This window comes from Jaculus jaculus, chromosome 2 (genome assembly GCF_020740685.1).
Source record: "Jaculus jaculus isolate mJacJac1 chromosome 2, mJacJac1.mat.Y.cur, whole genome shotgun sequence".
NCBI classification, from domain to species: Eukaryota; Metazoa; Chordata; class Mammalia; order Rodentia; family Dipodidae; genus Jaculus; species Jaculus jaculus.
The window spans coordinates 28674783-28701692 of record NC_059103.1 but is presented as its reverse complement, the minus strand read 5'-3'; the positions used below and the strand labels follow the sequence as shown (position 1 = coordinate 28701692).

The following is a 26910-nucleotide window of genomic DNA, read 5'->3' as shown; positions in this document are numbered from 1 at the left end:
AATAGAGGACTAGGAATTGATCACCATCAGGGCTGCTCCTGTGGATAAGACCTCAGGAGAACTGCTCATGGCTAACAGGGTGGGAGGGAACCAGACTGTTTCCTTCTGTCTTTCTTCTGCAGGCTTTCCTGAAAGGATGCATCAAAGAATGCCAAACCACACATCAGACACTCTTGCTGAGAGAATGCTAGCCTCAGCCACAATCCACTATGCATGAGCATTTGGGCGTTTCTAGACACACAGGCTTTAAATGAAGTAACTGCCAAATTAGGCTTCCTGTCCAGGAGATAGTCCCCTCTGTGGTTCAAACTTCAAATACCTACTAATGTAGGTTTCTGTTGTTAGATGGGTCATTCCAAGAAAATTGATTCATGAGGGATTTCACCATGAGACAGAAAGTTTGGGGAATTCATGGACTATCCTGGAAAATAAGGACATGTATCTCTGTTGCATTCTCCTCCTTTATTCTCTTCCTTCCTTTTTCCACATGGGGTTTCACACATACTAGGGAAGTGTTCTCCTGCTGAGATACACCCCAGGCCCTGTGTGGTCCTTTGCATACTGATACTTAAAGAACGGCCACCACTATAAAAGTTCCAACTCTATCTGTGGTCAAAGGGTTTCTTCTGCCGCAGCCCATAGCAAATGTAGGATAGGATGCTTGCATGTGGAAGTTAAACACACACACACACACACACACACACACACACACACACACACACACATATATAGACACTGCAGCTTCTGCCTTCCTATGAATAAGAAGTGGGGGCTGACAAAATAGCTTAATTGGTAAAGTGCTTGCTTCACAAACATGAAGACCTGAGTTCAGATCCCCAGAACCCCACATAAAAGCTGGGTGTGGTGGTGGTGTAATATTGCAACCCCAATGCTGGGGAAGCAGAGACAGGTGGCTCCTCAGGAAAAGCTGGCTATCTAGGCTAACCAAATTAGCAAGACACCCTGTCACAATAAACATGGTGGAGAGCCAGAGGAAGACTTGCTCACACACATGCACAAACACATATATGGTTATGCATACACATGTGTAAACACTTCACACACACATGACCCTCCTCCCCACAGATGTGAAGGATTTTATGTTATGTTGAGAAACCACAGTTTAGATCTATACCCTACACTGAAGTCATATGGAAGGGAAGAGAATGGTGGTTAAGGGCACCAACAGTATGACTCTCCCAGTGAATCAGAGAAATGACACAATGGACTGGCATGTGTGGAGAACATCTCAGTGTGGGACAGGAAGGTGGGATGATATTAGGCACTATACACAGAACTACTGAATGTGTCTTGAACTACAACATCAAGTGCAACTGTGGAATCTTCCTCTGATCTGAGATCACCAGGAACAAAACAACAGCTCATTTTGTACATCATCTAATCAGCCTAATTACTGGGTTCCTGAAATAGAGTCTTGTACCTGGATCACAGGTGGTAGCATGGGAACACATTGGTTGAACTTGGTTAACCCACCTGGTGCAAAGTTTAAGTCATATGAAATTAGAATACGCTTGAATTTATTTGTTGTAACTAATGGCCTTATCATAAAGGCAACAATTAACTTGTTACTGCCACTTAGTGAACTGTTTTGTCACAGACTCTCCTGGTGCTAACAAACATCTGGCTTACTAACAAATGGATATAAACAAAGTGATAAGGAGAAGCAGGTGCCTTCTCTCCCATGTAGAGGAAAGCCTTTGTGTTACTGCTCTCAAAGAACATCTAAATTTCGCCATGGCTTCCTCTGTGCCTGCTATCCCAGTCCTAGCACCTGTACAACAACATCTACGAAAGGCAACACATGGTATATGGAGTTCATTCAGGGTGAATAGAGAAAGCATCAGGGCATAAGATGGCTGTGAGATTGTGATTCTAAAGAGCTCCCTTGGAACCCTAGAGAGCCTTGCAGGTATATTAAATGCCACAAGGTGCACTTACATCTCCCATTTAGATTGTGTGTGTCCATGAACGAGAAGGCCTCATCACAGTTTGTGCCTTGTTCAGCATAGCTCTTGTCCATGGAATTCACCATCACGGTCATCTCCTGCCGGGTGCTACTCATTGTCTCTTTCCGCTTCTTGGCTAGTTTCCTTAGGACAGAGAGTTCAATTATATTGACATGCATGTGGATGGAAATAAGGTACTAGCATGTGTACTGACTGGTATTCAGAAATAATCTCTACAATCATCCACTCATACTTGATTTGTATGCCTTCTATATATGAGTTTCTCTGCCAAGCCACATACACAAAGTCAAAAAATGTGTATACTGCTTATTATTGGGGTGGGGAAGAACATAGTCCAAAAGAGTGTTTTTCTTACAATAAGCTAAATTAAAATGACCAATCATCTTTACATAATACCTATCATCATTTATTTACTGATATACTTCTAGAGTTGCTTTTTGCTAATTATTTACATTAGCCAATATAGTATCAAAGAGAGTCTTCAAAAAATATTTCCAGGCAAAATTAAACTACACGTTTCCTCTTATGACAATGTTACATGCCATAAACTATCATGATTATATGTTGAAATTATACTGATTACACCCAACCTACTGAACATCACAGTGAGAATATTAGTGTGAATAAATTCTATCATGCCCTCCCTCAGGAGGAAAAATTGTAAAAGTCTTAGGATAGCCATTGTGATGTCTGTATCCTCACTGAACACAAGAAACTTATTATTTAAAGTGATAGCTACTTACACAAAAGCCATCAAAAAAACAAGAGAAAATAACATAAATCAATAGATAAAACACATTTCTACAGGTTTTTACCACCAGAGGTTGTTTTATGTACGTAAGACAGATAAGGATAAAATTTGAGATGTTTAAGGAAAAAGGACACAGCAAGGAGGTTTAAGATCATAACACTATCATACCAAAAAAACTGTTTGAAAATATTCTAATTTTGCTCAAGCACCTAGTAGTATGTAAAAAGGAAAAATGGCAGCTATTGGTAGTAAGCCATCATGATACCAATTGAGGCAGGACACAACAGAATTTAAGATGAAGTCTATAACCACAATGGCACCCATATCAGGTGACTGCTAATGCAAAGGAAGGCGCTGCAACCTGAGACTATACAGATAATCTTTATTATTTTTTCCAATTGATGCAGAATCCAAATGATTTCTTCCCTGTACTTAGATTGTCTTCTAATTTCATACTTTGAAAGCAGAAAGGTTTCATTAATAAGCTGCCCTTTTAATCGCTTAAAGTTGGAGAACAAAAAGCATACATTTTAGACAGAAAATGAAAATCACCTATAATGCTTCAGAGTGAAATTATGAAGATCATAAAAGGTCAGCCAGAGTGACCCTTCTGGACAGTGATGGCTCTCTAAATACTTCATTGCTGATCTGTCAGTACAAAGGAACTTCATTTGAGGATTCATGGATGTATGTGCAAACTGAATGATGGTCATTATCAGAGAGCTTCAGTCTAAGCTCATATCTGCTAAACATACACTCTATGTCCTTGAATCTTTTTCAAAATCCAGCTTGCAATATCCTCAGCAAGCCTCCTTGTATTGATTCTGCCCTTTAACTGCATTTCCACTGTCCTTAGATGTCCCAGACACAAATACCTTGAAGTACCAGGCAGGTAATGTATGTTACGGAAGCCAATATCAGACAGTGAGCAGTGGTAGAGACTGGAGAAAAAACAAAGGGACACAGTGACTGAGCTTGACCAGGAGAAACCAGAAACCCAGATTTGGTGCCAACTCAGATATTTTGTTTTTATTTTTTAATTTATTTATTTGCAAGCAGAGAGAGACAGAGGGAAGAGGCAGAGACAGAGACAGAGAATTAGCATGCCAGGGCACGGCAAACTCTAGATGCATGGGCCACTGTTTGATTTGGTTTTAAGTGGGTACTGGTGAGTCAAACTCAGGTTGTTAGGCTTTGCAGGTAAGCACCTTAACTGCTGAGCTATCTCTCTAGCCCACAAATCAGCTTTTAAGTATTGGTAAATAAAGAAAAAGTTTAAACAAAGCACTCTTCTTCCCAAATAAACCACAGGGGGTTTGTACTTCTGCTGCCCATGAATCACAAAAGCTTCATTGCCTTAGAATGAAGAGGAGTGGAAAGTAACACTTTCCCACACAACCAGTGGATAGCAGTACTATGTACATGTTATCTCCTTGGACCCTAAGGACCAAATTATATTTACTTCTTATTTTGCAGATAAGGGAACTGAGTGTCAGAGAAGTTAAGTAACTTGTCCAAATGGTGGAAATGAGATAGGACCTAGAACTCCCTATCTCCAAAGAACTTGATTCCAGAACAATACAATTTGTTTTATAAAGTCTTTCATTAATTGACATTTCCTTACAAGTCATATTATAATAACATATACATATCATAACATTAATAGTGTCCAAAATGCTCATTAGTTGAATTAGTCATCCTCATACCAAAGTAAAGTGAGTTACCAAATAACTCAACTATCAAAACTAGGTAGACTAGTTATAAAGGATTAGCACTACTCCCTGGGTCTTTATTTGTATTTATATGAGGCTTAGTTACAACTATGGATAAACTAGTTTCTCTCTCTTTAATTTTTTTTGATCCAAGATTTTATTGTAATTGGTGAGAGGAAAAGAGAAGAAGAGAGAAAAGTATGTTTGTCAGTGAGAGAAAAAGACAGAAAGATCTGTACTGTAAAGTGAAAACTTTGAAAACCATGAGAACATTGTGAACTTAATTAAATCACATCTTATATGAAGGGAAACACCTTAACTTGAAATAACTTTCTTTGTAATCTTATCTATAGACAAGGAATTTATTTTCCATTTTCATTTTAAAATGGTTTGAAATCTTTTAATTTCTAATCTGCAAACTTGTGTTGCATGAATCTCAAAGGCCCTTAGTAATTAAAACAAAGAAAAATAAATAAAAAAAAGAAAGAGATAATAAAATATTAGAGTCAGGTTTTACCATTTCCAGGGCACTGGGAAGGGAGTTGGAAGTCTCTGTTCTAACATCTGAAAGTTAATGAAACTGTGAGGACAAGCTGGCCCACTGTCCCTCATCTAGGAAGGCCCACGAGTGAACATGGAGACTCACAATTAAGGGAGTAAAAATCCATGTGCAGAAATCCCTGTCAAAACCACTATCAGGTCAGGCCAACCTACACTGCAATGGCCAAACCACTGGAAGCATAGTGTGGAAAAGTTTAAGGCCTAGAGTTAAAACTTCTGTGACATGAGGAGGATGGAGAAGAGAGGAGAAAAAGACAAAACAGAAGAAATACTTGAAAAACTAACTAAGGACAGGCACCAATCAGAGTTCAGAAAATACCAAGCAGGATTGGTGTCCCCCCCGCTTAAAAGAAGTATACTTAAGCCTATAACATTCAAACTGAAGATAATAACTTAAAAACTAAAAAACTATTAGAAGAAGCTGAAGTAGCATATTGTGCAACATATAAACAACACAAATAAGAATGGCACCGACCTTCTCGGAAACCACTCAAACACAAAAGAGAATGTAAGAAAATAGTCAAAGCACTGAAAAGCTACCACCCTAAAATGCTACAGTCAACTTGTTCTTCAAAGTGAAGATGAAGACTTTTGTAGACACATAAAATCTCAGCAAGCTTACTGCAACAGACCTGCCTTCTAGAAAGCACTAGAAAACAATTATTGAGTGCGTTGATCACTTGTCACTATTCCTAAGAATGACATCCATGAATCAGTATGCACTAAAGCAAACACCTGTCATGCCTGGAATCCTGGATCCTAGTGGGATTGTCTCAGCCCAATATCTATAAAGTAATGATCTAAAGAATCTAAGAAGAATGAGAACATGGTGGGTGGAAGTTCATGACCTCAGGGAGCACAATGCACACATCACAGGTACTGACAGCTGCATTTTTGCTTGTAGGGCAGATCACACTGCCTCTGTCTGGAAAAAGAAAGAGGCAACCTTTGGATGCCATACCTTGTGATCCTGAGGATTAATTGCACACCTACTTTTGTGCAGTGATCTCGTCTAGAGAACAAATTTGCTACAGGAAGTGGAGCATGACACAATTTTGTTTGTGACTTGGATTTTAAAAATGACCGTGGGTGAGTAAGTATGGTCAAAGGCAGGCTCACCCCATGTATTCAGTGGGGACTGGCATCCCAATGCTTCACTGGCAGTGGGAGGGGATCACACATCATCACAGGCAGCAGCACTACCTGTCTAGTGTAAAGAAGAAGATGAAAGGATGAGACAGTCAGTATGCTCAGGGTATCAATATGTCTTTGGTCAGCTGATGTCAGAGTTTGGTAGCTAAGGTCAATAGCTCAGATCAGTGTCCACCAGCAGGAGCCATTTGGTCTACCACAAGAGCATGATATCCACTGTTTATGCTTCTCAATCCTAGACTTGAAAACTAAGTTGTCTTGAGTATACCACTTGGCTCAGAGAATAGCAACAATAGCTGCTGGCCATGACTGCTTCCCGATGCTCTTTAACTATGATGAACACAGATACTTGACCTTTGTCTCCAAGCTAAACATTTCAAAAGAAAGCACCCAGAAAGGAATGTGTATCATGGGACATTTCCACAACAGGAACAAGAGGGTCACAACTTAGGACTGTATATCACTTTGGAGAGCCTCTTCCAGCACAGCACTGTGCAAATCTCTACTATGTGCTGGACAAGTAAGATTGTGAAAAACTGCTTTACTGGTAGCAGTGGAGACATGGCACTTTAGGATTTCAAGATCTCAGAGGGTCCTATTCAGGATCTTCATATGGTAGAAAGATGAATGAACCTGTGCCATCTAGGGGGACAAACTATAGCTGAATGTGACTCTATATGATGGTGAGGAAGGCCATCCCTAAGGAAATACTGTACACCACATCTTGCAAATATTTTTTTCTGCTTCAGTATAGCTGGTGTCAGTGGATGAGTCTTGAAAATGTTTTATTAATTTACTTATTTGAAGGAGAGAGAAAGAGGCAGAGTAGGGAAAGAATGAGCACACCATGGCCTCTAGCCACTGTAAACGAACTCCAGATGCACGTGCCACCTTGTGCATCTGGCTCACTTGGGTCCTGGGGAATAGAACCTGGGTTCTTTAGCTTTGCAGGCAAGTGTCTTAACCACTAAGCCATCTATCCAGCCCCAGTGATGAGGCTTTAAAATTAGTAACGTGGACTGGGGAGATAACACAGTGGCTAAAAGTGCCTTCTGACAGTACCTGATGGATTGGGTTCTATTCCCTAGAGCCAACATAAAGCCAGATGCACAAAGTGGCCCATGTGTCTGGAATACATTTGTAGTAGCAAGAGGCCCTAATATGCCTGATTTCTCTTAATCTTTCACATATAAATAAACAAATGAAAAAACAAAAGCAGAAACTTATTTTATTTCAATCTGTTTCATTAAAATATTTTAATTTATTTACTTTCAGGTAGAGAGAGAGAGAGAGAAAGAGAGAGAGAGAGAGAGACAGAATGGGTACACTAGGACTTCCAGCCACCATGAACAAATCCAAATGCATGAACTACTGTGTACATCTGACTTTACATGGGTACTCTGGAATGGAAACCAGGTCATTAGGCTTTGCAGATAAGTGCTTTAACCACTGAACTATCTCTCTAGCCCTCATACTATTCCTGATCAAAGCATTTCTTTAGGTAGTTAATTATGTAAAACTGTCACAATCATTTGAAGGAATGGGTGAGGGAAATATACATATTGCCCAGTAGAAAATTTGAAATCCTTAACACGGAAAAAAATGTTTGAGAGAGAAGGAAAATAATATAAATCAGAAAATTGGATCTGTATGAAGAAAGAGTGTTAGAGAATAGATTGGTTAGGTATAATAAAATTCTCACTTTATCTAGCAACAAAACTATTAGATGATTACTACTTACAGATAAAAATGAAGCATAAAAATAATATGGATAAAGAATGGAAAGGAGCAAAAATGCTTTGTTACTGTAAGAATACACTACACATGGAGTAGTACAATGCTAGCTAGGGAGGGATTCTGAATAATGTAGCTGCATATAACAAACACTATGAAAACCAATGAAGAACATAAAGAAAGAAGCCAAGAATGGAGAAAATAAGAAATCATATAAAATGTTCAATTAAAATTACAAAAGAACAGAAGTCAAAATATAAGAACAAAGAACAGGGCAGTAAATAGAAAATGGTAAAAATATGGTAGGTACTAATGGTACATATCAATAATCACCTTAAGTGTCAAGAGTTTACACATCAACTAAAGACAGTGGCTGTCAGCACAAATCCAAAGGCAAGACTTAGCTATATGTGACCTATCAGAAACTTGCTATAAGGATAAAGACACAGATAAATTAAAAGTAAAGGGATGAAGAAGGATCATGTCAACAATAATCAAGAAAAAGAATAAGCTAAATTAAATTCAATGGGAAACTTTAAGGACAATTAGCATGGATAATGAGTAACATTACATGAAGACAAAGGGCTCTATTTTCAAAGATGATTTAAAATTCTATGATATGATAAGCATCAGTATGAACAAGGTGAAAAGTGACAGAATGACAAGAAAATATAGAGTCCACAATTATAGTTGGGGATATAAGACCTTTCTGTTAGCAAGGGGCAGATCTGGAAGGCAGAAAATCAGCAAAAGACTTTGTTAAAGTCAACAACATAATCAATCAACTGCATATAACTGTTATCGTTAGAGTATTTTACATAACGGTAGCAGAATACATGTTATTTTCAAACTCATGGGTAAGATTCACAAGACTAGGATACATTTGCATCCATAAAGTACCACTTAAAAATTTAAAACTAGCCAGGTGTGGTGGTGCACACCTTTAATCCCAACACTCGGGAGGCTGAGGTAGGAGTATCACAGTGAGTTCAAGGCCACTCTGAGACTCCATAGTGAATTCCAGGTCAGCTTGGATTAGAGTGAAAGTCTACCTCAAAAAAATAAAATAAAATAAAGTAGGTAAAATATACAATATATGTTCTCAGATGAAAATGGAATTAAACAAGATTTCAACAGGATAATGATACCTTTAAAACCCCCAAATATTTGTGAACCACACACTTAATACACAAATAAAAAAAGAAATCTCAAGAAAAACATTTAAAACTTAGTAAATGGACAGAAATGCAATGCAAATTTTGTAGGATGCATCAGAAGCTTTATACAGATGGAAAATCTAAACTCAATAATCTAAGTTGAAAACTTAATATACTTAAAAATAAAAGCAAACTAAATCTAAAGGGAGGTAAAGAACAGAAGACAAAATAGGAATAATGTATCATGGACATTAGAAAGATAAAGAAGCATATTAAGTACAGTTCTCTACCTAACGTTTTGATTACCTAGATGAAGCATGCCAATTCCTTGAAAGGTATAATCTTCCAAAACTCACACAAGAAGGAATAGACAATAGAACTAGGCCTATACTTATGAAAGACATTGCATAAGTGGAAAGCACCGGGGTCAAGTATGTTCATTGATGAAGTCTACAAAGCAGCTAAAGATAAAATTGTACTGATTCTGCATCAGAAGAGAGAAGTGTAGTGTATATGTCCTATGTCATTTAACATAAATGATACCAATATAGAAATCTGAAAATGTATATAAAAAAGAAAATAATACCTATCTGAACATAAATACAAGTTATCATTATGGTACAGCCAAGAACTTAAGTATTACACATTAGAACCAGCTTGGGCTTATTGTAGGTTGGAAAGACTGGTTCAGTATCTGAAAATCAATGAGCATAATCTATTAGATCAAGAGGTTATAGAAGAAGAATAATATAATCATATTGTAAAAGTAGCATTTGACAAAACCTGGCACTACACATCACAAAACCCTTCAGCAAGCTAAGAATAGAAAGGAGCTTCCTCAACTAGATCAAGAACATCTTACTAAGGTTTTATAGCTAATGTTTTACTTAATAATTGAGAAACCAAAACAAATTCCCATTAAGATTAACAAGGTAAAATTAGAAATCTTAACTGTCAATGAGACAAGAAAAATAAACATTAGGAAAAAAAAAGAATACAATTGCTTTACTTCACTGATGATACCATTAGATATGTAAAATATCTGAGTCAAAAAAAAAAAAAAGAATTTCTAGAACTAATGAGTAGTTAGAGCAAGGTGGTAGGATATAGGGTTAATAGAAAAGAAATAACTCTTTTTTCTAATGCTTGTAAAGAATAATTGGAACTTGAAATTAAAAATAAAATAATATTTAACCACAACCCATCAAAAGTATAAATGTAGAAAATATGTACACAAGCTGTAAGAACTACAAAGTTCTAATGAAATAATTAAGCAAATGGAAAATCCTATTTTGTAAAGATTCTAGTTTCTTCACCACATGCCGTGTAGATTCAATGTAATTCTCCCCCAAATCCTAGAAATTCACTTTGTAGATATCAACAAATTGATTCTAAAGTATATGTACAGAATAGAAAGACCCAGAATAACTAACACAAGGGGAAGCACAACGTGGAAGGACTAACACTATCCAAAGAGTAAATTCACTATAAAGCTATGGCAGCAAAGACACTATGGTTTCAGCAAAATAAAAGACAGAAAGTTCAACCATATAGAGCAAGACGGCAGAAAGAGACCTACATAACACTACACATCCATAAATAAAACTATTGAGACTGACCTTTGCCCTTTATCAGATTTATCTCAAAATACATAATAGGTAAAAATATAAAGTACAAAACATATGAAATTCATAGAGGAGAGCATGGAAAATCTGGATGAACTGGGGCATCTATCTTTAGATAAAATATCACAGTCAAGATCCATGAAGAAAAAAATTGGCAAGATAGACTTCATGAAATTAAGTTTCTGTTTTGTCAAAGATACTATCAAGATACCCATTGGGGAAAAACTAAAATATTTTTTTCTGATAAAGAATAGTATCTATAATATGCAAAGAACTCTCAAAATATCAATAATAGGAATATAAAAATCAGAATTTAAAACTTGGACCAAGACCTTAACATACATACATACATATGTACACACACACACACACACACACACATACACACGTATATCTCAAAGATATATATATATATATATATATATATATATATATATATATATATATATATATATATCAAATATCATCATGGAAATATATAGTAAAACAGTGAAGTACCAATACATTTATTAAACAATTCAAAATTACAACACTGACAATATCAAATTCTCATGAAGGTAGGAAGCAGCAAGACTTCTTGTTTATTGCTGTTGAGAATGCAAAATAACACACCACTGTTGAAGACAGTTTGACAGTTTTGGTACCTTAGAAATGAAACATATTCTGACTACAAAATCCGCAAAGGAACTAAAAACTTACGTCCATACAAAAATCTGCACATGGACATTCACTGGAGCTTTGGTAACAGTTGCCAAAGCATGAAAATCATCCAGATGCCCTTCAGTAAGTGAATGAATGAACTGTGGTCTATGCAGATAGTGGACTATTCAGCAACTAAAAAGAAAAGACCCATTAAGGCATGAAAGAACATGGAGGAAACATGTCCATTACTAAGCAAAAGAAAGCCATGTGGAAAGGCTACTCTCCCAATGATTCCAATTATCTAACATTATGGAAAAGGCCAGGTACAGAGAGTAAAAAGAGCAGTAGGTCAGGGGTTGGGAAAGGCAGGTTAAGAAGATCTGTTACAGACTATTCTTAAGGTTGTGAAGCTATTAGATATGTACCACATTACAAGAGAAACTATGTATGTTGGGTGAATACAAGTTTATGAATTTGACCACATGTCCCACTCTGGTGAAGTATATTGGCAATGGAGGAGTGCTGTCAGCAAGTTATAGGGTGTATGAGAACTCTATTTTTAGTTTGGTAGAAGGTAGATATTAAATGTCTTCCCTAAACCCATCTGTCAAAGGCTCAGTCTCTAGAATGGCACCACCAAAAGGTGGTGGAAGCCTAGAGGTGGTGGTGGGGGGGTGGGGGCTACAGGGTCACTGAGGGCATGTCCTCTAAAGGGACAATGGGATGCTCCTCTCTTTTCTTCCCAACTGAGATGATTGGCTCTATTCCACTGTATACTTCCCACCATGATGTGCTGACTCACCACAGACCCCAATTGTGAGTCTATCTCACAGGTGAACTAAAACATCCAAAACTATGAATGAAATATATATCTCACATAAAGTGTGTTATATTCCAGTCATCCTATTCTGTTTCTTTTCTGGGTTAAAAATAAATACATGGATGAAAGGAAATGATAAAAAACTCTTTAGCATGTTTTTACATCCTTGGCATTTATGAGTTATAAGCAATAATAATAAAAAAACACCTCTGGAAGAGTGGACATGTCAGTAGTATGTCCCATGGAAGAGCTGGAAGATCATTGGTGAGAGGAACGCAGCATAGCTCCTCCCATTTCCTCTTTGCAGGTGCAGTGAGCAGACATCATGGGAGAAGCAGGATGGACAAGCACTTACCACAGGTACTAACGAATTCTAAGGGGAAAGACTCATGCCCCTTAGGCTCCTGTTCACCAGTACTCAGATTGTAGGACACAGGTCACCACAGAGCATGCCTGCCCCTTTCTTTCTGTTGCAGATGTTGCTACAAAGACTGAGACCAGAAAAGTCGCTTTCCCACTGAACTTAAGCTCAGTTGTTACTCCAATGAAAAGGGTGATTTCATTTTAATATAATCTTTCAGTTAAATACTACAGGGACGGCAAAATTTACAGAAATGGAAATCACAGATAGACAAAAGAATGAAAGCAGAAATGGCTTTCTGGTCCTAGCTTTTATAATTATGTGTGTGCTCAGACTTAATTAAGGGCTGAGGGAGAAGCTGGAACCAAGAAGTATTTTATTTTTCTCACAATAGGGATGAAATAGCTACTGGCTGAATCCAGCAATGTGTATTATGTCAAATTACCAGGATTCAGCTGAATAAACCTAAGTGATGAAGGGGCTGTCCCCTTAAAGATAAATCTGTGTAAATTACAACATGATGTTGTTTCAAATGTTAAAGTTTTACAGGAGAATAAAAAAATTAACCCCACAATGGTCTGACAACTATTTATTTCAACTTGAACTTGCACAATGCATGTGATAGCAACAGAAAAGGAAAATAAAAATTACAAAAATTTGGTAGGGCTTCAGATAAGTCACATAGTGTGTGTTCATCAACTCTCTTCATTCCTTTACCAGCCCAGTAAGGACATTTATTGTCATTATCCCTGATGCATAGAGAAGAAAACTGAAAAATAGTTGTAATATTAAGTAGCCCAAGACTAGAGAACGTAAGATATTATATTCATATTATATTCATATATATTATATGCAGCCATCTAGGATATCATCACCAGAATCATAGCCAAGCAACACTGCGTACTGAAACCCAGACATCATAAAGACAGGCTGGTTTACTTTGCTGGCCAGGGGTTCATCGTTGTTGACTGTCATAGAAGTGTTTTCATGTCCTCACTAACTATACCTTTACTTCAGCCCACTCTTGCCTTTTGTGGACAGCACTATTGAGAGCAATCACCACCCATCTAGCAGCTTTCTTGTATTCACTATCAGTTAATAGACATTTTTATGTGAAAGAATAGTTTTATTTTCAGACAAGTCAGGGTTTTGTTCTGTGTTGGTCCTGTGTCTTAGAGTTTATCTCTTGACCAGAGGATGAGGTAAAATGATAGCCTAAAATTATTCAGCTATGAAAAGAATGAATTCCATTAAGTTTTAGCAATGTGGATGAACCGGAGGATACTATTGTTAAGTGGCAAAAGATAAGTACAGATGCCACGTGTTCTTACTTATATGTGCAAACTGAGAAAGCCAATCTTAGAAGCAGCGTAGTTGTCACCAGAGTTTGAGAAAAGTGAGAGGCATGAGAAATGGAGAATAGGAAGGCTCAGAGGCTCAGGGGCACATCTGGATAGGAGAAATAACTTCTGATGCTTGTAGGACTAAACCTAAGTATGGTGGACAATAATTCATCGTAAGTTTCAAAATAATAGAGACAATTTGGAATGTTTGTAACTTAGAGTAATGATAAAAGTTTGGAGTGAAGAATATGTGAAGTTCCCATATGTATGAATTGCACATTGTATAAATATATTGAAATACAATACTGTGTACCCCCAAATATGTACACTTGTATGACAGCTTAAATTAAAAAAATAGGTGCGCCATCTAATAGCCAGATATGCTAGTGGAATCAGAAAGACAGACGATGGCATTTATCTTTCCACCTATTTAGAAGAAGGGCAGCAGATTTTATCAACTTGTTACTTAAGGCTACAGAGGTGTTTGGGGTGAACTACTGATAAAAATGCCATGGAATGCTTCTTTGGCAAGTGAGGATGGATGTCTGTAATGAAACACAGAAAAGGTAAAGAAGCAAAGAAGCAGGTGTCTTCCTTGGTCCAGTGGCTGTCTATTTCTTTGAACGCGAGCACACACCACACACACACACACACACACACACACAAACTTCATGTTAAAGAGGCTCAAAACAGAATCATGTTGTACAAATGCAATACAAATTAAGCTTTCTCAAACTTAAAGTGGAAAACAAAATATTTTGAAAAGATTAGCTGTTTATTTTTTCAAACAGGTTGAAATTACATGTATTATAATCTGTGATCAATTCCAAATCACAACAGAGATGTCATATACGACTCTAAGATGATAGTCATTGTTATCACAAGTTACAATTAAAAGAGATCAAGATTATATCATTGCACTTCAATGGAATTCAGAAGGGTTTTAAGTTAAGCTGACGTGAGACTAAAAATAGGGTCCAATAGCCTCATATATTAAATAATTTTGGTTTTGGAAGTTAAAAAAGAAGGAAAGACCATTTCTGGAAAAACAAGTTCCTAAAATTTTCTTCTTTTTTTTTTTTTTTTTTGGTTTTTCGAGGTAGGGTCTCACTCTTGTCCAGGCTGACCTGGAATTCACTATGGAGTCTCAGGGTGGCCTTGAACTCATGGCAATCCTCCTACCTCTGCCTCCCGAGTGCTGGGATTAAAGGCGTGCGCCACCACGCCCGGCCCTAAAATTTTCTAACAGACTTTTTGAGTAATCAAGAAGTAACTTTTTTTTCCCACCTTTCATCTTCACAGGGATCTGGCACATGCAGGTACCTACCAAGTATTTATTTGTTCCTATCATTCTGATTTCTTGATCAATCTGATATAAACCATATGATGAACAGGAATGTGAGAGCCACAGTAGGTGGACACACCATAATATTCAGCTATGACTTGGTAGGGTCATGCTTACTTCTCCATGTTGACATGCATTTCATGCCTTATTCCCATGGTCTACAGCTTCCACAGTTGTCAAAAGAATTCAGAGGACCTTTGTAGTCAAAAATATGCAACAATTTCGTGGGTAGAAAAATGTTATTTTTGATTTTCTTATTTGACAGCTATAGTATGGTTGTGTTCACCCAAGGTTCATGGGAATTAGCTGGAAAGTCAATTCCAAAATTTAGTGTTAAAGGTATTTAGATATAGGGCTGTTGGGATCACCATGTCCACAACAACATCAATTGCTTTATAAGGAAAGGAAGAAAGACCTGGAGAGCGCTGGTTATGCTGTCCTCCATGTGAGGATGCAGTAAGAATGTCCACACCAGATGTGAGCAGCTTCATATTGGACTTACCAAAGAAACAGATGTCTTAAATTTATAAATCATCTTGTTTGTTTGTTTTTTTTTGTATTAGAAATTATGAACAGTTACTGAGCACCAAAAATATACTGCAATGGTTGCCCAATAAAAAGAAAAATTTTTGATATAATTCCCTGCCATTTAACTCACAATCTAAAATGAAATACAACAATGCTATCAGCCTACCTCAGAATTTCCTTACCTTAGAACTGGTTACTTTGGCAAATGAATGAGGCAAAATAACCTGTAGGTACAATGTGAGGGCTCTGAATATGATTCAAAGAATATTTTACTTGTATCCATTTTCCCCAATTACATTAGGCTAGTTAAGACAAAAAGAGCACTTGGAAGTTTGGTAAAAACAATGAATTATTCCAGGTAGTCCAGGATGCTTACTGATGTGTGTTTCTCAGTAGCCAGGGAAGTCTTGTGAAAAATATGTCTTTTTTACACTATCATTGTAGCAGCAGCAAATGGAGCAAAATGGCCATGAAGAAGAATTAAAGAAAATGCATACCCAACATTTTTATATCTGACTGAATATTGTTCATATAATAGCTTTGGGGAAGAAGTCTCTGGGTCAATCCTAAAATGTATGTAATTAGCACTCCCCATTACCTGTTAAGGCATTTTCCCTGCTTCCCTCACTTTTCTTTCCCACCAAAGAAATGTCTTGTTAGCTCCATATCTTCCTTAACCCTCTCTCAGCCTACATCTGGCTGTGTGTGTGTGTGTGTGTGTGTGTGTGTGTGTGTGTGTGTGTGTGTGTTTGTCACAAGCTCTTGCTTTACCATACTTTGACTAGGTTTGAATCTTCTGAATGTGTACTGCTGTAATACCAATAACTTCTCACACAGCCTGCCCTGCAAATTCCACCTGCACATAGATCTGTCTTGATGAAAACATCTTCCTTTTGGGAGCAACTCACAGCTCACATGCACACCCGAATGTAATTTTCCAAACCAGCTAAAGATCTTTAAGCCCCCCCAAGAAAGCCAGCCATAAAAATAATAGATGCAGTATCTGTCATCCTTAGTAATATTTTGTTTAGTTTTATTTCTCACATCAGGGCGATATGAATCCAGAGGGACTGGGACCAGTGATGGCAGCAGAAATATGAAGCCAGTACGAGCAGAAGTGGGGATAAAGTGGTGTTGGTAATAGTGGTTCTGCTCATAGCCACTTATGTTGCAGAATTCCACATGTACACATTAGCTTGAGATTTTATGGTTTCTAAAGTGTCACTCTGCAGCAGAACTAAATTGGTACACTGTCAATCCTTTAACAGACTATAAACACATGTGAGAAGAGGGGGTTTAATGCAAGGGACACTGGAATGTACCTTCTCTCCCACTTGATGTGTGCTGAGCTCACTGAGGTCATGGAAGGCCTCTGCTTAATGAAAGCAAGGCAGGTGCTGGCATCAACACAGGAAAACAGGGCTCAGTAAAGTCATGTATTCTGGAGTCTAATTCAAGTCTTGACATTATTATAAATTCCAGGAGATCTTTTGGATAAAAAAAGAAAAAACTTAAGTATTCCAGAACCCAAAACAGGTTGAAAACTTAAAAGAATGGGAAGTATAAATCAATGACAATTTGTTTTTGCATAAAAATTCTTTAAAAATAACTAAAACCTGTTAAAATAATGTCTGAAATTAAGAAAAGATGGGGAGAATGGGCACACGAGGGCCTCCAGCCACTGCAAACAAACTCCAGATGCATGTGCCACCATTGGCATCTGGCTTACATGGGTACTGGGGAACTGAACCTGGGTCCTTAGGCTTGGCAGGGAAGTGCCTTAACTGTCCAGTCATCTCTCCAGCCCACAATCTGTTTCTACATATTTATTCATGAGAGAGAGAGAGAGAGAGAGAGAGAGAGAGAGAGAGAGAGAGAGAGAGAGAGAGGGAGAGAATGGGCACGCCAGCAAATGAATTTCAGATGCATGTATCACCTTGTGCATCTGGCTTACATAGGTCTGGGGAATTGAACTTCCATTCTTTGGCTTTGCAAACAAGCATCTTAACTGCTAAGCCATTTCTCCAGCCACCACAACCTGTTTCTTAAGGGTCTCTAGTAACTGACATGGAACACTAAGGGAAGTACCAACTTTAACTGAGGATGGAATGCCCTCACCACTGAACAGATTGGTCCATGGAAAATGCCCATTTCTTGATATTAGAACCTGTGATTACACATTATTTTATATACAAACAAGGAATGCTGTTTTTTTTTTTTTTTTTTTTTTTTTTTTTTTTTTTTAAGGAAAAGAAGTGTTTCTTTTTGTGGATGGTGTTGAATGCTGGGAGACCCAAGCCACATCAAGGAGATAGAGGACAAAATCCAGTGTTTAGCACTGGATGAGTCATTTCTATAACACCCACGGGGGCTCAGGGAACTTGCAGAAAAGAATATGAGTGCTACTTTCATGGCTAGCTAGGGAAGCTTCTCCATGGAGACAGCAACAGATACAGAGGACAGTCAAAACTCATCAAAGCAGGGCTGGAGAGATGGCTTAGTGTTAGGCGCTTGCCAATGAAGCCTAAGGACCCCGGTTCGAGGCTCGGTCCCCCAGGTCCCACGTTAGCCAGATGCACAAGGGGGCGCACGTGTCTGGAGTTCATTTGCAGTGGCTGGAAGCCCTGGCGCGCCCATTCTCTCTCTCTCCCCCTCTATCTGTGTTTCTCTCTGTGTCTGTCGCTCTCAAATAAATAAATTAAAAAAAAAAAACCTCATCAAAGCAAATTGGGTGTGGAGGCGCACAACTTTAATCCCAGAACTCAGGAGGCAGAGGCAGGAGGATCATCCTGAGTTTGAGGCCACCCTGAGACTACATAGTGAATTCCAGGTCAGCCTGGGCTACAGTGAGACCCTACCTCAAATAACAAAACAAAACAAAACAAAAAAATCAAACAAACAACAGAACGACAACAAGATAAAACAGTCATCAAAGCAGATAACAAGAAGCTGTTGAGTGCTCACCACTAAACAAGACATCTCTATCATGCCCTGCAAGGCTCAGGGAACATTGTGGAAGAAAGTACAAAGAGAATGTGAGAGCCACATTTTGAGGCACTGTCCTCCAGATATAAAATGATCAGTGCATTCATGACTTCACAGTGGTTATTATTACCCCCATAAGACCTGCACAACAATGAGCCCATCACCATTTTGACATAGGGGATAGACAAAGATAAAAAAGAGCAATCCATTAAAATAGAAAGACTACTTGGAAAGAACAGGCTTCTCAGTAAGATACCAGGGTACTTAAAGTTGAGGAAGAGGCATCAAAGAGGGTATGGTAAGGGAATATGATCAAATTCAAGTATGTTAAAATTCTCAGGCTGAAGAGAATGCTCAGTGGTTAAGGCCCATGCTTGCAAAAGCCTGATGGCCTGGGTTCCACCCTCAGTACCCACATTAAGCCAGATGCACCAAGTGGTACATGTATCTGGAATTCATTTGCAGTGGCAGAAGACCCTGGTGTACCCATCCTCACTCTCCCTCTCTCTATTTGCCTCGTTTTTTTCTGTCTTCCCCAATATATAAATAAGTGAAAATATTTTAACAATAGTACCAACTTGACTGTATTCACTGAGTACAAAACTAAGTAATAAAAAAATTCTCAATAAAACTTGAAGAAATATTAACTTACTATAGGAACCACAACCTAAGTTGTTCTGACAATAGAATCATATGATATTTTAAGAGGAAGAACAGGTAGCACCTTCTAAAGTCCAGAACTGTGAGATAACTGTGTTTTCAGCCATCATGTTTATAGTAATTTGTCACTGCAGCCATAGGAAGCTAACACACAGGTGTATTATCAGTACTTAGAATATTAACATTTTATCCCTTATGGGAATTCTATGATCATTTGTCTGACCATTTGGTTTTCCTGTGCCATCCATTTATCTGCTGATATTTCCTACCAGCACAGACTTTCTCCTTCTCCCCTCCATCCCTGATTCCTCCTTTGAAGATATAAATAGTCTTTTTGGATCATTTTTAATGCTAAGCAATTGAAATTCTATTGTCAAAGCTGGCATTTTCCCTAAGGAAAATATAAAATCATACCTTAAAAATCTTTACTCTTGATTTTGAAATCATAAATCTCTCCTTACAAAAATGAGTTTTTTTTTTCAAATTTTTTACTTACTTACTGGAGAGCAAGAAACAGAGGGAAGGGAAGGGAGAAAAGAGAAACGCACACACATGCATGCATGCACACAGCATTTTGTGCATCTGGCTTTATATGGGCACTGGAGAATTGAATCTGGGCCAGCAGGCTTTGCAAGTAAGTTCCTTTCACCACTGAGCCTTATCCCGAGTCCAACAAATTAAGGTTCTCAACCAGTTTATTTTACTAGTTCGGTACACTGGTAGTGAAAGGTTTCTTTTTGTTAATAAAAACCTGAAAAGATAACAATTGATGCTTTCTGTGCCATTCAAGAATTGCTGACATGCACAGGGGTGAAATGGGATCAGAATAATCAAGAAGGGATTCCCTTTCCTAAACATTAAAATGAAGCTTGAAAATTATCACAGAAGTTGTCCTAAGTTATCTGAGATGATGAGTTTGTTTTGCTGACATTCCCCAGTGTTCTCTATCACAAAATATTTGCCAATGTGACATAATGACATATATTATAGGATACATCTATCATGAGCTAAAGAGATGGCTTGGTTGGTAGAATTCTTGCTTCTCAAGCATGAAGGCTTGAGTTTGAATCTCCTGGACCCATGTAAAATCCAGGCACACTGGAACATACCTGCAATCTGAACTCTGACTAGGTAGAAACAAATGGGTTCCTGGAGCTTTCTGTATAGCAGGTATAGCCTAAATGGTGAGACCCAGACCCATGAGAAGCTCTGTATCAAAAAGAGGTAGATAATACCTAAAGAATGACACAGAGCTATCCTCCAGCACCCCTCATGTATCTACATGTATACATCCTCTACATACATATTAGCCACATAAACACATGCAAAAAAGAACAAAGCATATACGTGTCTTATATTTCAAAATGCATTTCCATTGTTCAGTCATCTATTTATATCTTCTATTTACTTTTCTATTTGGATGTTTGACTTTTCTATATTTATATTTTTATTTAGTTACTTATAAGAAGAGAAAAAAAAAGGAAGAAATGGTGCACTGGGCCCTGCTATTGCAAACAAATGCCAGATGCATGTGCCACTTTGTGTATCTGGCATTATGTGGGTACTGGGAAATCAAACCTAGACTATCAAATTTTGCAAGCAAGAGCCTTTAACTGCTAAACCTGAATGTCTGACTTTTCTTATTGATATTTTCATATTCTCTATATTTAGGCCATTAGTAGTTTGAAATATGAATATCATAAGTTCTCTTAATTTAAAACTTAATTTAAATTTTATTTATACTGTCTCTGGCATGCCAAAGTTTCCAATTTTGAAATATTCAGATTTATTGATAATGCCTATTACTATGTATATTGTTTTAAGATTTCACTACATGCTAACAGCCTTTACCTTCTGAGTGAACCCAGGAAAGAGGATGCATTAAATGCTGGCATGTCAGATAATGGCAAATGGATAAGCAGACAGAAAGTTAAAGATGGGGAAATTGATTGATGTGGGCAGAGCAGCAGTGACTTATGTAGTTCAATAATCATCCCACATTGTGGCTTAGCACTATTTTCCATTATAAAAAAAAAAAAACCCAGAGTTTCTTGAAGGAATGGTTTGTTCAAATTATGGACAGAAAATGCACAAGCTAAACTTAGGACAGCCTACTGTCTCTGAAGTTTTCAAAAGGAGGGGAATCATGTCAAAAGAATGCAAGACAATAGAAAGAAGTTCCCATTAACCAAAGATGAGATTCTCTGAACATGCAAATGGTAACTACTCTAAAAATCCAATCAGATGACAGACATCAAAACCCTCTACTTCATAGTGACACCATGAGAGCTCTTACAAAAGGAATGAGCCCCAAACATTGATCATGAGTTTCTTACATCAACTTATTTCATGATATCCAAAAGTGGCATTTATTACAGAGAAAGGATCAAAGAATGAAGATATCACCATTTTGAAGCTTCTAATAACATAATAAATCTAGTAATCATCATCAGTAGCTTAAAAATCCAGTCAGTGGCTGCAAAGATGCCTTAGCGGTTAGGGCACTTGCCTGCAAAGTCTAAGGACCCAGGTTTGATTCCCCAGAACCCGTGTAAGCCAGATACACAATGTTGCACATGCATCTCGAGTTCCTTTGCAGTTGCTGGAGGACCTGGCATGCTCATTTAAAAAGATAAATAAAGTATTTTTAAAAAATCCAATCAGTGGAAGGCTGGTGTGGAACTTCCTAATGGAAAGATAAAGATGGCAAAACCACAACAGCATGTGCCTACTGGTACAAGGCGATATGTAAGTGCAAACCACCACCTATGAGAGAGTCTATACAGACCATAACAAGACATTAGAATATAACTGAATTTCAGTCTCATTCCAGTTCATAGGAAATTCAGATAACAAAGGGATGTGTTCAGTGATATTTCAATGCTATAACAAAGTTCATTAAGCAGAGGAACTTCATAGGTTGCATGGCTTATTAAACAAATAAGCAAAGGATGGACCATATTAATCCATGTTGCAGAGAAGGAATCATACATGAAAGGTTGGGGATCTGCCCTGTGTCACAAATACAAGTGTGAGATAGAGACAAAACTCCAAGTCTCCATTATTTTCATTCATTTCTTTTCTAGTATATACTGTCCATGATCTCTGGCTTGGTGAGCTCATAGTCTGACAAATGGGCAATCTAGTTTGACTAAGCTTTAGTGGAATTTTGTAGAGAAATGGGTCGAGATGTGCATGGCCAATGTGGAGACTGTTCCAAAACTAAGAGGCTCAAATTTCATACACAGAAAATAACTTGAATTAAAATTGAGGGTTTTGTTTGATTACAGTGGCAGTCACAGAACATGGGTCAGAATATCATGCTGGAACCAAAAGGGAAACTAGTTCCCTCCCGGCTAGCCCTCATTGTGTTGGAGAGCCCTCCTGGAACTGCTGGAGAACAATGGTCACCGACAGCATGAATAAATAGGGGACACTACAGACTATGACATCAAATAGTTGCACAAGAAGTACACATGTCCAATACTGGCATGGAGCTACAGGTACCCAGCTGTTCTCTGATTGGACGTGATGCCCATTCAGTGGGAGGGAACTCATCTCTTGTAGTGGAAACCAAGTCAGAATTCCATGGTCAGGAAACCCAGACTTAAGAGAAAAGCCCCTACTGCTCTCTAGAGAAGAGTGGGCTTGATCATCAAAAAGTTCTCACAACTTTGCATACCCTTTTAAAATTATTTTTATTTGAGAGAGAGAGAGAGAGAGAACGAGGCAGATCAACAGAAAGAGAATGAGCATGCCAAGGCCTCCAGGCTATGCAAACAAACTCCAAACTCATGTGCCCCTGTGTGCACCTGGCTTATGTGGGTCCTGGGGAATGAATTCAGAGTCCTTAGGCTTCGCAGGGCAAATACCTTACCCATTAAGCTATTTCCCCAGCCCACATACCCCTTTTAATACAAACTGCTCTCATGCTTGGTTGGAGAATCTGTTTGATTTTACAGATGGAAGAGAAAATGGAGGAGAGCCTAGATCCATTTACAAGGCAAGAAGAAAACTGACTGCCCACTATGAGGCTTGCCACCTCTACCACATTGGTGAGGGCCCAGGAGAAATTGCAGCGGAAGTGATGTATGAACATTGCTCTTACTGCTAGCCTGACAACCAGGCCCACGGTGATGGTGACAGAAACAGCAATTAATCCAAATTTATCAAAGCAGAAATCCAGAGGTTACAAAGAACTCAACACTAAATTAATCTGCCAACAGGCCTGCCATGGCTCAGCAAACTTTTCAGAAAGGGAGATGGAAAGACTGTAACAGCCACAGGGTGGGGTGTGTAGGAAAACTCTGAGGCAGAGTCCCCCCACTACCTCATAGGCACTGATTGAGGCCTTCATGATTCCACAGTGAATACAATAACCCCACTGAGGAGGGTCCTCAGGGTGATGGGAATTGGGGCAAAGGGATAAAATAGTATAACCTGTTATAATATATATAAAATAAAATTTACAAAAAATTTAGTGTTTCATCTGGACTGTAATTTTTCTCCTTTTCTTATGATCAATGTAACAGGATTTAAACAAGAGAAGAGAAATGGAGTCTACCCAGGCTATAGTTCCATGATTCTTAGAAGCAACAGCTACAGTCACAAAAGAAATTTTCTGCATTATATGGCAGACTTTCAAATTATCTTTCTCTAATTCATTAGCATTTTAGAAAAAATTAGGTTCATCATTAAAGAAGCCATCTGCTTATCTGGGAGATGTCTGGCAAACAGTGCTGCCAACCTTTAGTGAATGTATACCCAGCAGGCACTGCATTTTCTTTTGATTTCTGAGGCACAAAGAAAGACTGTATCACCCTTGTGCCCAACCCAAGGAATTGAAGTATAATTACCTTTACTGGGTCACGCATGGCACTCCACTTACATCAAAGAGTTAAGAGGGAAGAAATGATAGGTGGTAGTATTTGAAAGCTTTTCATATATATATATATATCTGTATCTACATCTCTATCGATCTCCTATCTATCTATCTATCTATCTATCTATCTATCTATCTATCATCTATCATCTATCATCTATCACAAGAGGAGATTAATGGTGTTGCTTAATTCCCCAAATACCTGCCCCCTCGTATATTACAAGGCATAATAGCAGACATATGCTGATATTCATCATAAAACATAATTCCTAGATTGTGTGAAGCCATGTCTTAAGTATTCTGAGCAGGTAAGATTCCCATCATCAGGAGACAGTAAAAGTAAGCTCAACTCATCTTCACTCAGATGCAAATTTCTGTTTTATGTCATAGAACTTTAGAAGGCACTGGTGGCTGGGCAATGGGGATACTGTACTTGTCTACCCAGCATAACAAGGAGAGGGCTTAGCATTTCATCCTACTTGTGGTATTTGGAATAACAAAATTAGTTATCTGGAAAATCTCTGTGGTATTTTAGACTTACTTATAGAGTACATATCTAAAAATCTTTTACAACTATTCAAACTCTAGGCCACTCACTCCATGTTTCCGTAACATTTCTTGCTGGCAAGAACTAAGACTCAACTCTTAAAATTATCATCATATGGCTATATACTGCAGAGTTTATTCAAAAGTAGTCAACTTATTTTTAGCAAAAGAAGTAAGTGTGAGCTACCCACATCGGAATCCTGGTATCACTCCATGGAGTGCCTGATAGGCAAAGCTTATGATTTGTTACATAGTTTGTATATGAGGAAAGTCACACAGAGGAGACTAAGAGGGACATGATTTTGGGGGAGAAGCTAAATTATCTTCTTTTATTTCTTCCTATCCATTCTATTTTTTCAGATAAAAACATCTTAGTTCATTGAGTAAGTAGTGACCAGAAGGGACCCTCCATCTAAGCTATGTCATTGGTGGTTTTCTGTATGAAATACACCACAACTTCCTTTTGTCTTGCTTTCTTCCACAAGCACAGTGGCAAGACTGCCTCACCTACCTCATGATCAAGACAATTAAGTGTGAATGCATGGAAAGCAAGGATATTTGGTAATTACTGAATAGAACAAAAGAAATGAGAGAAGATATATCAAATAGTATAATGTCATTTAAAACAATGTTGATGGTTTTTCCTAAATTATCTTGATATCCATAAATATGTGTTTTACTCTTTTTCAGTATTATTTCATTCAGATTTCAAAAGCATTCCACGAGTCACACATTGATAGGTACTAAGGATACAGAAACATTGACACAGACATTGATAATCACTGATAACCACTGGCATTTCTGAGATCAGGGGTACTGGGACAGACATCCGAGTGGAAGGTATGGTAACAACCATGATTACAGCAGGAAACAGAGAGCAAGAAACTACATTTTAATTTTGATAAAATTTTGTTTTGATTTGACTTGATTTCTTTTTATCAGATAGGTTTCATGTAGCCTAGGCTGCCCTCAGACTTGGTACAAAGTTAAGATGACTATGAATTCCCCATTCTCCTAACTTAATCTCCAAAGTGCTGGTATTAGAGGGCAAACTACCATGCCTATCTTGCATTCTTGTCCCTACTAGCTTTCTCTTGCAAAGCAAGCACTTGCAGTAGCTGAATGGGGACCAAAGCAGAAGATGCATTCAAGTCTAAGGCACGATAAATGCCTTGTTTGCCAAGGGTAGTCACTTGAATCTTGTTTGGCCTGTTATCTCACTTTATTTGTTGGGACTTCACCTTTCAAGGGTTTGTAGAGTGAATAAACTATCCTCACCCTGATAATTTTGATTACAAAAGAGACATAGCATTGAATAACATCCATTGGCACATAAACACTTCATATAGTCCACAAAACCCTACATGAAAGCATCAAGGATCTTTGGATCAGTAATTGAAGGAAGGATGAAGGAAAACACCTAATTAGAAGGTGAACTGGCAATCACAAACATAGGCATCGAAACAAATAATTAAGAGTTAGATTGTCTTTGTGCTATTCTTTAAGGGAATCTCATTCCGAAGAAACTATCTAGAGTTTTCCTAGCTTATAAAGAAATTGGGCTGGAGAGATGGTTTAGGGGTTAAGGTGCTTGCCTATGAAGTCCAAGGACCCAGGTTCCATTCCCAAGTATCCATACTAGCCAGATGCACAAGGTGGTACATGCATCTGGAGTTTATTTGCAGTGGCTAGAGGCCTGGGAGCACCCATCCTGTGTCACAAATAAATAAATAAAATATTTTATAAAATCTTGGGGCTGGAGAGATGCCTTAGTGGGTAAGAGTGCTTGCTACATAAGCATGAGGGTCTAAGAGGGCCTCATCCTCCCTGAAGTGGATCCCATTACTCATTTAAACAGGGATGTGTATGCATGCCTGTAACCCCAGTGCTGTAGAGACCCACTGGTTGGATAGTTTACCCCATTCCCTCCCCCCCAAAATGCCAAAGGGGCTGGACAGATTGTTTAGTAGCTAAGGGTACTTGCTTACAAAGCCTGATGGCCTGAGTTCAATTCCCTAGTACCCGCATAAAGCCAGATGCACAAAGTGACACATACATCTGGAATTTGAGGCCCTGGTGTGCCCATTATCTCTCACAAAATAAATAAATAAAAATTTT

General features: G+C 38.1%; 1 protein-coding gene across 14 annotated transcripts in view; it reads right to left on the bottom strand.

Annotated features, from left to right (window-relative positions):
- The window catches only part of Ptprm (protein tyrosine phosphatase receptor type M), an 849143-nt gene that overhangs the window by 195203 nt on the left and 627030 nt on the right, over window positions 1–26910 (bottom strand). For all 14 annotated transcript variants that reach the window (XM_045144750.1, XM_045144751.1, XM_045144752.1 and 11 more), the window contains one exon: window positions 1960–2111. In XM_045144750.1, the coding sequence (XP_045000685.1) occupies window positions 1960–2111 (152 nt within the window). The remainder of the gene's footprint in view (window positions 1–1959; window positions 2112–26910) is intronic.